The sequence below is a fragment of the Oncorhynchus mykiss genome, chromosome 25 (genome assembly GCF_013265735.2).
Source record: "Oncorhynchus mykiss isolate Arlee chromosome 25, USDA_OmykA_1.1, whole genome shotgun sequence".
In the NCBI taxonomy this organism is placed as follows: Eukaryota; Metazoa; Chordata; class Actinopteri; order Salmoniformes; family Salmonidae; genus Oncorhynchus; species Oncorhynchus mykiss.
The window spans coordinates 41584089-41595816 of record NC_048589.1 but is presented as its reverse complement, the minus strand read 5'-3'; the positions used below and the strand labels follow the sequence as shown (position 1 = coordinate 41595816).

Sequence of the window (11728 nt, the reverse complement as noted above, 5' to 3'; positions counted from 1 at the left end):
AGGTCACAGACTAAGGACACTAGATCACAGACTAAGGACACTAGATCACAGACTAAGGACACTAGGTCACAGACTAAGGACACTAGATCACAGACTAAGGACACTAGATCACAGACTAAGGACACTAGGTCACAGACTAAGGACACTAGGTCACAGACTAAGGACTCTAGATCACAGACTAAGGACACTAGGTCACAGACTAAGGACACTAGATCACAGACTAAGGACACTAGGTCACAGACTAAGGACACTAGATCACAGACTAAGGACACTAGATCACAGACTAAGGACACTAGGTCACAGACTAAGGACACTAGATCACAGACTAAGGACACTAGGTCACAGACTAAGGACACTAGATCACAGACTAAGGACACTAGGTCACAGACTAAGGACACTAGATCACAGACTAAGGACACTAGGTCACAGACTAAGGACACTAGGTCACAGACTAAGGACTCTAGATCACAGACTAAGGACACTAGGTCACAGACTAAGGACACTAGGTCACAGACTAAGGACTCTAGATCACAGACTAAGGACACTAGATCACAGACTAAGGACACTAGGTCACAGACTAAGGACACTAGATCACAGACTAAGGACACTAGGTCACAGACTAAGGACTCTAGATCACAGACTAAGGACTAACTCTAGATCACAGACTAAGGACACTAGATCACAGACTAAGGACACTAGGTCACAGACTAAGGACTCTAGATCACAGACTAAGGACACTAGATCACAGACTAAGGACACTAGGTCACAGACTAAGGACACTAGATCACAGACTAAGGACACTAGGTCACAGACTAAGGACACTAGATCTCAGACTAAGGACACTAGATCACAGACTAAGGACACTAGATCACAGACTAAGGACACTAGGTCACAGACTAAGGACACTAGATCACAGACTAAGGACTAACTCTAGGTCACAGACTAAGGACACTAGGTCACAGACTAAGGACACTAGGTCACAGACTAAGGACACTAGGTCACAGACTAAGGACACTAGATCTCAGACTAAGGACACTAGATCACAGACTAAGGACACTAGGTCACAGACTAAGGACACTAGATCACAGACTAAGGACACTAGATCATAGACTAAGGACACTAGGTCACAGACTAAGGACACTAGATCACAGACTAAGGACACTAGGTCACAGACTAAGGACACTAGATCACAGACTAAGGACACTAGATCACAGACTAAGGACACTAGGTCACAGACTAAGGACACTAGATCACAGACTAAGGACACTAGGTCACAGACTAAGGACACTAGATCTCAGACTAAGGACACTAGATCACAGACTAAGGACACTAGATCACAGACTAAGGACACTAGGTCACAGACTAAGGACACTAGATCTCAGACTAAGGACACTAGATCACAGACTAAGGACACTAGATCACAGACTAAGGACACTAGGTCACAGACTAAGGACACTAGGTCACAGACTAAGGACACTAGGTCACAGACTAAGGACACTAGGTCACAGACTAAGGACACTAGATCACAGACTAAGGACACTAGGTCACAGACTAAGGACACTAGATCACAGACTAAGGACACTAGGTCACAGACTAAGGACACTAGATCTCAGACTAAGGACACTAGATCACAGACTAAGGACACTAGATCACAGACTAAGGACACTAGATCTCAGACTAAGGACACTAGATCACAGACTAAGGACACTAGGTCACAGACTAAGGACACTAGATCACAGACTAAGGACACTAGATCACAGACTAAGGACACTAGGTCACAGACTAAGGACACTAGGTCACAGACTAAGGACACTAGGTCACAGACTAAGGACACTAGGTCACAGACTAAGGACACTAGATCACAGACTAAGGACACTAGGTCACAGACTAAGGACACTAGGTCACAGACTAAGGACACTAGGTCACAGACTAAGGACACTAGATCACAGACTAAGGACACTAGATCACAGACTAAGGACACTAGGTCACAGACTAAGGACACTAGGTCACAGACTAAGGACACTAGATCACAGACTAAGGACACTAGATCACAGACTAAGGACTCTAGATCACAGACTAAGAACACTAGATCATAGACTAAGGACACTAGATCACAGACTAAGGACACTAGGTCACAGACTAAGGACTCTAGATCACAGACTAAGGACTCTAGATCACAGACTAAGGACTAACTCTAGATCACAGACTAAGGACACTAGATCACAGACTAAGGACACTAGATCACAGACTAAGGACACTAGATCACAGACTAAGGACACTAGATCTCAGACTAAGGACACTAGATCACAGACTAAGGACACTAGGTCACAGACTAAGGACACTAGATCACAGACTAAGGACACTAGATCACAGACTAAGGACACTAGGTCACAGACTAAGGACACTAGGTCACAGACTAAGGACACTAGGTCACAGACTAAGGACACTAGGTCACAGACTAAGGACACTAGATCACAGACTAAGGACACTAGGTCACAGACTAAGGACACTAGGTCACAGACTAAGGACACTAGGTCACAGACTAAGGACACTAGATCACAGACTAAGGACACTAGATCACAGACTAAGGACACTAGGTCACAGACTAAGGACACTAGGTCACAGACTAAGGACACTAGATCACAGACTAAGGACACTAGATCACAGACTAAGGACTCTAGATCACAGACTAAGAACACTAGATCATAGACTAAGGACACTAGATCACAGACTAAGGACACTAGGTCACAGACTAAGGACTCTAGATCACAGACTAAGGACTCTAGATCACAGACTAAGGACTAACTCTAGATCACAGACTAAGGACACTAGATCACAGACTAAGGACACTAGATCACAGACTAAGGACACTAGATCACAGACTAAGGACACTAGATCACAGACTAAGGACTCTAGATCACAGACTAAGGACACTAGATGACAGACTAAGGACACAAGATCACAGACTAAGGACACTAGATCACAGACTAAGGACACTAGGTCACAGACTAAGGACACTAGATCACAGACTAAGGACACTAGATCACAGACTAAGGACACTAGATCACAGAATAAGGACTAACTCTAGATCACAGACTAAGGACACTAGATCACAGACTAAGGACACTAGATCACAGACTAAGGACACTAGATCACAGACTAAGGACTCTAGATCACAGACCAAGGACACTAGATCACAGACTAAGGACACTAACTCTAGATCACAGACTAAGGACACTAACTCTAGATCACAGACTAAGGACACTAACTCTAGATTACAGACTAAGGACACTAACTCTAGATCACACACTAAGGACACTAACTCTAGATTACAGACTAAGGACACTAACTTTAGATCACAGACTAAGGACACTAGATCACAGACTAAGGACACTAACTCTAGATCACAGACTAAGGACACTAACTCTAGATCACAGACTAAGGACACTAGATCACAGACTAAGGACACTAACTCTAGATTACAGACTAAGGACACTAACTCTAGATCACAAACTAAGGACACTAACTCTAGATTACAGACTAAGGACACTAGGTCTAGAGCACAGACTAAGGACACTAGATCACAGACTAAAAACACTAGATCACAGACTAAGGACTCTAGATCACAGACTAAGGACACTAACTCTAGATTACAGACTAAGGACACTAACTCTAGATCACAGACTAAGGACACTAGATCACAGACTAAGGACACTAACTCTAGATCACAGACTAAGGAAACTAACTCTAGATCACAGACTAAGGACACTAGATCACAGACTAAGGACACTAACTCTAGATCACAGACTAAGGAAACTAACTCTAGATCACAGACTAAGGACACTAGATCACAGACTAAGGACACTAGATCACAGACTAAGGACACTAACTCTAGATCACAGACTAAGGACACTAGATCACAGACTAAGGACACTAGATCACAGACTAAGGACACTAACTCTAGATTACAGACTAAAGACACTAACTCTAGATCACAGACTAAGGACACTAACTCTAGATTACAGACTAAGGACACTAACTCTAGATCACAGACTAAGGACACTAGGTCACAGACTAAGGACACTAGATCACAGACTAAGGACACTAACTCTAGATTACAGACTAAAGCCACTAACTCTAGATCACAGACTAAGGACACTAACTCTAGATTACAGACTAAGGACTAACTTTAGATCACAGACTAAGGACACTAGATCACAGACTAAGGACTCTAAATCACAGACCAAGGACACTAGATCACAGACTAAGGACACTAACTCTAGATCACAGACTAAGGACACTAACTCTAGATCACAGACTAAGGACACTAACTCTAGATCACAGACTAAGGACACTAGATCACAGACTAAGGACACTAACTCTAGATCACAGACTAAGGACATTAGATCACAGACTAAGGACACTAACTCTAGATTACAGACTAAGGACACAAACTCTAGATCACAGACTAAGGACACTAGATCACAGACTAAAGACACTAGATCACAGACTAAGGACACTAACCCTAGATCACAGACTAAGGACACTAGATCACAGACTACGGACATTAACCCTAGATCATAGCCTAAGGACACTAACCCTAGATCATAGCCTAAGGATACTAACCCTAGATCACAGACTAAAGACACTAGATCACAGACTAAAGACACTAGATCACCGACTAAAGACACTAGATCACAGACTAAGGACACTAACCCTAGATCATAGCCTAAGGATACTAACCCTAGATCACTAAAGACACTAGATCACCGACTAAAGACAGATCACAGACTAAAGACACTAGATCACAGACTTTCAACCTGCCAAACATTCACACTTACTGCCGTGTGCACATTGCTGCGCTTACAATGCGCTTACAATGTGAAGAAATAATCTAATAGTTTATCAACATTTATTTATTTATTTTTGTGATTTTTTTGACCCCGTTTTCTCCCCAATTTCGTGGTGTCCAATTGTTTAGTAGCTACTCTCTTGTCTTGTCACTACAACTCCCGTACGGGCTCGGGAGAGACGAAGGTTGAAAGTCACGCGTCCTCCGATACACAACCCAACTGCTTCTTAACACAGCGCGCATCCAATCCGGAAGCGTGTGTTGGAGGAAACACCGTGCACCTGGCAACCTTGGTTAGCGCGCACTGCGCCCGGCCCGCCACAGGAGTCGCTGGTGCGTGATGAGACAAGGACATCCCTACCGGCCAAACCCTCCCTAACCCGGACGACGCTAGGCCAATTGTGCGTCGCCCCACGGACCTCCCGGTCGCGGCCGGTTACGACAGAGCCTGGTCTGAGTCTCTGATGGCACAGCTGGCGCTGCAGTACAGCGCCCTTAACCACTGCGCCACCCGGGAGGCCCTAGTTTATCAACATTTTAAGCAAAACGTTTTCATCTGTTGCGTCAGGCTCATTGGTTAAAACACCCTTTTTGATTGGTTGTTTGATGCTAGTGGTTTGATTGGTTGTTTGATGCTAGTGGTTTGATTGGTTGTTTGATGCTAGTGGTTTGATTGGTTGTTTGATGCTAGTGGTTTGATTGGTTGTTTGATGCTAGTGGTTTGATTGGTTGTTTGATGCTAGTGGTTTGATTGGTTGTTTGATGCTAGTGGTTTGATTGGTTGTTTGATGCTAGTGGTTTGATTGGTTGTTTGATGCTAGTGGTTTGATTGGTTGTTTGATGCTAGTGGTTTGATTGGTTGTTTGAATATGGGATCTATCGCATCCCACAACTGTCCCAGACTATGTTTGGAATATTTATTTCTCACACAGAATAGGTCAAGTTTTGTACTGTGGGGGATAGTAGATTGACATAGGCTAGTGTTTTTTTGCTGTTTGTTAGGCCTAGACATCTTGTTGGTTGACGATATCTTCAATATGCGCCTCGGAATAAGGATAAGGATGCGTGCAGTTGCGTCTTCACTTGTAGCCTGTGAGAACGTTCCGGTCATATGACTGAGAGCCATGTGAGTGAGAGGTGCTTCGACACGGGAGAAAGGAATTATAATTATTATATTCAGCCCAAGGGTACAACGGCCACTGGCCACAAAAGGCACCAATTTTTTTAGGGGGATTATGGCCACACAAAGGGGGAATTCGAGGCATTATCAAGTGCTTGTCAAATTGTGAACGAGAGACTGATGAAGTGTGTACAGCCTGCACACACAAAAAAAAACAAAGCAGAGCTCATGCCTTTCATGCAACGTTTTTTCAAATCATCATTAGTCTCATCATGCATCATTAGAACGTATTAAAAATCAAAACATATAGCCCAACGTTTGTAGAACAAATAAAGCTACATTAATAACTCTAAATTAAGCATTATAACATATTATTATTAAACATCTACCTATTTATTTGTTAAGCGCTCAACACAGAACAGCCGCATGTGCACTCCTTCAAATCACTGAGAAAATATCCTTGCTACTATAAATTAATATAGGAATAATACCACGGAATTCTAAGCAAATCTTGTCTGCTAAATGAACTAGTGAAGCCCACAGCCATATGGCATAGCCACATCAGGACAACTCTGAGTATGTTATTCTGTTCTTCTGAAATAGACCACGTTTTCTTCATTATAGACCTGTCTAAAATAAATAATGGATTTATTGTGATGGTGGAGACTATATTACATGGATTCATTGTGATGGTGTAGACTATATTACATGGATTTATTGTGATGGTGTAGACTATATTACATGGATTTATTGTGATGGTGTAGACTATATTACATGGATTTATTGTGATGGTGTAGACTATATTACATGGATTTATTGTGATGGTGTAGACTATATTACATGGATTTATTGTGATGGTGTAGACTATATTACATGGATTTATTGTGATGGTGTAGGTAGACTATATTACATGGATTTATTGTGATGGTGTAGACTATATTACATGGATTTATTGTGATGGTGTAGGTAGACTATATTACATGGATTTATTGTGAAGGTGTAGACTATATTACATGGATTCATTGTGATGGTGTAGACTATATTACATGGATTTATTGTGATGGTGTAGACTATATTACATGGATTTATTGTGATGGTGTAGACTATATTACATGGATTTATTGTGATGGTGTAGACTATATTACATGGATTTATTGTGATGGTGTAGACTATATTACATGGATTTATTGTGATGGTGTAGACTATATTACATGGATTTATTGTGATGGTGTAGACTATATTACATGGATTCATTGTGATGGTGTAGGCTATATTACATGGATTCATTGTGATGGTGTAGACTATATTACATGGATTTATTGTGATGGTGTAGGTAGACTATATTACATGGATTTATTGTGATGGTGTAGACTATATTACATGGATTTATTGTGAAGGTGTAGACTATATTACATGGATTTATTGTGATGGTGTAGACTATATTACATGGATTTATTGTGATGGTGTAGGTAGACTATATTACATGGATTTATTGTGATGGTGTAGACTATATTACATGGATTTATTGTGATGGTGGAGACTATATTACATGGATTTATTGTGATGGTGGAGACTATATTACATGGATTTATTGTGAAGGTGTAGACTATATTACATGGATTTATTGTGAAGGTGTAGACTATATTACATGGATTTATTGTGATGGTGTAGACTATATTACATGGATTTATTGTGATGGTGTAGGCTATATTACATGGATTCATTGTGATGGTGTAGACTATATTACATGGATTTATTGTGATGGTGTAGGGAGACTATATTACATGGGTTTATTAGACTTTTTAAACTGTTGATGTTCCAAAGGTCAGCATCAGTGGCCGGTAGGCTGTGTGGAAGCCAGGAGATGCTAAATGTTAATTAACGGTCGATTACCGTGAGTTATTTGCTTGACAATCACCAGCTGACAAAATGTCATGACGACCACAGCCCTAGTTGAGGTTGATTGTTTCTCTGTGTAGAGCAGGGGGTAGGTAGGCTGGTCCTGGAATGCCGCCACAGTTCTGAGTGTCAATACCAATACGCTGAAGTCATGATGAGTAGACTTCATTGGTAAACAGACTGCACTGGCCAGTGACTGCTGCAGCAGTGACAAAGCAATTACATCAGAGAGATACGAATGAGGTATGAGATAGATGTGTGTGTGTGTGTGTGTGGTGTTTCTGTGTGTGTGACAGATCAAATTAAAGGAAATACAATTATGTAATATATTGAACTCCTCAGCATGACAAACTAACTGCCTCCTCTCTCTGTGTCTTTCACAGATCCCCATCTATCCTGGCAGAACGAGAGAGAGACAGAATTATATATATATAGAGAGAGAAAGAGACAACGAGAGAGAGAGAGAGATACAGAGAGAGAGAGAGAGAGAGAGAATGAGAGAGAGACAGAATGAGAGAGAGAGAGAGAGAGATACAGAGAGAGAGAGAGAATGAGACAGAGAGAGAATGAGAGAGAGAATATGAGAGAGAATGAGAGAGAGAGAGAGAGAACGAGAGAGAAAGAAAGAGACAGAACGAGAGAGAGAGAAAGAGAGAGAGAATGAGACAGAGACAGAATGAGAGAGAGCTACAGAGAGAGCGAGATACAGAAAGAGAGAGAGAGAGAATGAGACAGAGAGACAGAATGAGAGAGAGCGAGATACAGAGAGAGAGAGAGAGAGAGAGAGAGAGAAAGAGAGAGAGAGAGAGACAGAGACAGAGAATGAAGAGATAGAAAGAAAGAGAGAGCTCAAACATAGCCCCATCTGAGGATGCCATTAGAAGCAGCCACACACACACACATTCAATAACAAGCTCTGCACGTCTCTATATCCTGGTCATCATGGAGATGGTTGCCTCTGGCGACACCGAGCGATACTTTCTCAGGGACCAGAGGAGAGGAACACACTGTGTGTGTGTGTGTGTGTGTGTGTGTGCGTGCGTGCGTGCGTGTGTGTGTGTGAGGAATAAGAATGGGTTTGAATAGCTCTCTAGTAGAGTAGGGACAAGGCTCCTGCTCTACCATGTTAACATTCCAAGGTATGTCTCTGGAAGTGAAGCTAGTTATTTAATAACCCCAAACATGATCTGAGATAAACACAGCTTTAACCTTTAACCTTTGACATCTGAGAGGACGATTCATTACGAATGTATATGCAAACAAGACAGGAAAAATAAATACCTGAATATTTAATTCTGTCTGTTTCATATTCAATGCTTTTTTAAATGTACATTTTACCCCCTTTTCATGGTATCCAATTGTTAGTAGTTACAGTCTTGGCTCAGGAGAGACGAAGGCTGAATGTCATGCGTCCTCCGAAACACAACCCAACCAAGCCGCACAGCTTCTTAACACAGCGCGCATCCAACACGGAAGCCAGCCGCACCAATGTGTCGGAGGAAACACCGTGCACCTGGCTACCTGGTTAGCGTGCAATGCGCCCGGCCCGCCACAGGAGTCGCTGGTGCGCGATGAGACAAGGACATCCCTACCGGCCAAACCCTCCCTAACCCGGACAACGCTAATTGTGCGTCGCCCCATGGACCTCGCGGTCGCGGCCGGCTGCGACAGAGCGCGAACCCAGAATCTCTGGTGTCACAGCAAGCAAAGTGTTAAAGTGCCCTAGACCGCTGCGCCACCCGGGAGGCCCTTGGTTCATCAATGTTTTAATCATTACTCTCTGGTAGGCAGGAATGTCGATGGTTTTGGTCTGAGAGAAGCAAAAGAAAACCTGGGTCTCCACCCCTTCTCCCACACAAAACTACTGGTGGAAGTTTCTAGATGACCCAACGAGCAGAAGTGATAACGTCAAATGAGATGCAAAGTGTACCCTCGCACACTTTCTTGCATGGATTTAATAAGGGTGGAAACTCACTCCAGGCAATGCTTACATCAATCATATGCTTTTAAATCCCTAACGGGGAGTGTACACTTCACTTCTGGAATTTTATGCATAATCTTCAATTTATGCATAATTATGCCTGTTTACTATTCCTTCATTTATTTATCATTGTTACCCCGCAGACAGGAAGTCCCCTGGGCTTGATGGTGTCTCACCACAAAATGGTGTCTCACCTTCAGCTTGTGCTCATGCTCCTTGTTGACGCGGGTCAGCAGCTGGGCCTTGCGTCGGTTCAGGGCGTCGATGAGGGCGTCACACTGCGCCACCAGACAGGCTTCGAACTCCACGCCGTTCTCCTGCAGGAAAGACAGACAGTCAGACAGGCAGACAGACAGACAGACAGACAGAGAGATAGTCACACAGACAGTCAGACAGCTGGGACACAAGGCTGTGTAGATAGACTTTGAAGAACACAAAGACAGGAATGACAGACAGGAAGGAAGTATGTTTTCATTCCTACGGTTGAAAAAACAAACAGGCAAACTGACAGAAACATAGACAATGTGAGGCCGTATTTATCAAGCGTCTCAGAGTAGGAGAGCTGATCTAGGGTCAGTTTTGCCTTTTAGATCATAATGAATGAGGGTATATGAACAGATCCTAGATCATAATGAATAAGGACAGATCCCAGATCAGCACTCATATTCTGAGATACTTGATTCGTACAGCCCCAGATCATCGAAACACCTGTAATCTTAAAATGAAGCAGACCAGATGCTGCCTGTCAGGGACAAGATGGCAGACTACTGGGAAAGGAACTGTCACGGGGAGACTATTTGCATTTTTGGGGTGGGGGGGGGGGGGGACTATCTGAAGTCTCTTCAGTTATTTACATTTTACTATCTGAAGACTGTTTGTAGTTTTAAACAAGTTCATTGCGGTGAACAGACTGAAGGAAGTTGTGTAGTGAAAGAAGACTGGAGATTCTGTTGATATCTACTTCTCAGGGTAAATGTTGTTGTCGTATAATTTGGTTCCATCAAGGTAAGGTAGAACCACCAGGTATTGTTTGGAGTTCTCCTGTATCCCAACCCAACTCTATTCCTCCATTCCTCCTCCTCCTCCTCCTCCTCCTCCTCCCTCCTTCTCACCTTCAGTGTTCCCCACCCTGATGTCACTAGTAAGGGTCTCCCTGGACCATCAGCGGGCTGTGTGACAAGAAGAGGGGTCAGCTTGGACATCTGATCTAATCCAGAGAAATTGAATGCTTTGCTCCAAAAGGAGACACTCAAAATGGCCGCCATATAGTCCACCTATTATGGCATCATCGACCGGAATAGGGATACCCTTCCAACTCATTGTAATTCTATGATCTACCCCCTCATCCCACGCTCTGTCTTTGACATCTAGTGTTACCATAGCTACTGTTGCTGGGTATCGTGGTAACACTTCAGGCAAAGTTCACAGTTGTCAGTTGTCAAAGTTCTGTACATATTGGTGAACTAAAGGCGTCCGCATGCCTCGGTCAGGCTGGCGCCGAGCCGAAGCCGAGTGTGCTCGCATACTCCCTTGAAAGACCTTCGCTTGAAAAACAAGGGGAAAAAACGGCATTAGTACTGTTTGTCCATTTTGAGACGCCGTAGCCAGTATACACTTCTTCAAAATAGTCTGAATTCATCTAAGACAACTCAAGAAATCTGTCATTAATTTGGACGTTTTTGCAGAGGAGATTTTAGTCACGCAATTTCACATCTAACTAAGATGTTTGTTGCAGTATTTCTCAATGAAAAAATGTGCAGTAATCTCTCGTTGAATGACAACAAAGACTTTATTGAAGAATCCCTACTGTTGACCAATCGCCGACGAAGGCCAGTAGACTTCGGGCCACCGACTTCGGCCTCCAGATTTATTTTAT

The 11728-nt window shown here is 42.9% G+C and overlaps 1 protein-coding gene across 2 annotated transcripts in view; it reads right to left on the bottom strand.

Annotated features, from left to right (window-relative positions):
• LOC110505965 (E3 ubiquitin-protein ligase TRIM9) overlaps positions 1-11728 on the bottom strand; it is a 75425-nt gene that overhangs the window by 26979 nt on the left and 36718 nt on the right. Inside the window, exons 3-4 of one of the 2 annotated variants that reach the window (XM_036962969.1) lie at positions 10965-11021; positions 10047-10169 (exon numbers count right to left, since the gene is read on the bottom strand). In XM_036962969.1, coding sequence (XP_036818864.1) covers positions 10047-10169; positions 10965-11021 — 180 coding nt within the window. The remainder of the gene's footprint in view (positions 1-10046; positions 10170-10964; positions 11022-11728) is intronic. The other variant, XM_036962970.1, reaches the window with a different exon arrangement.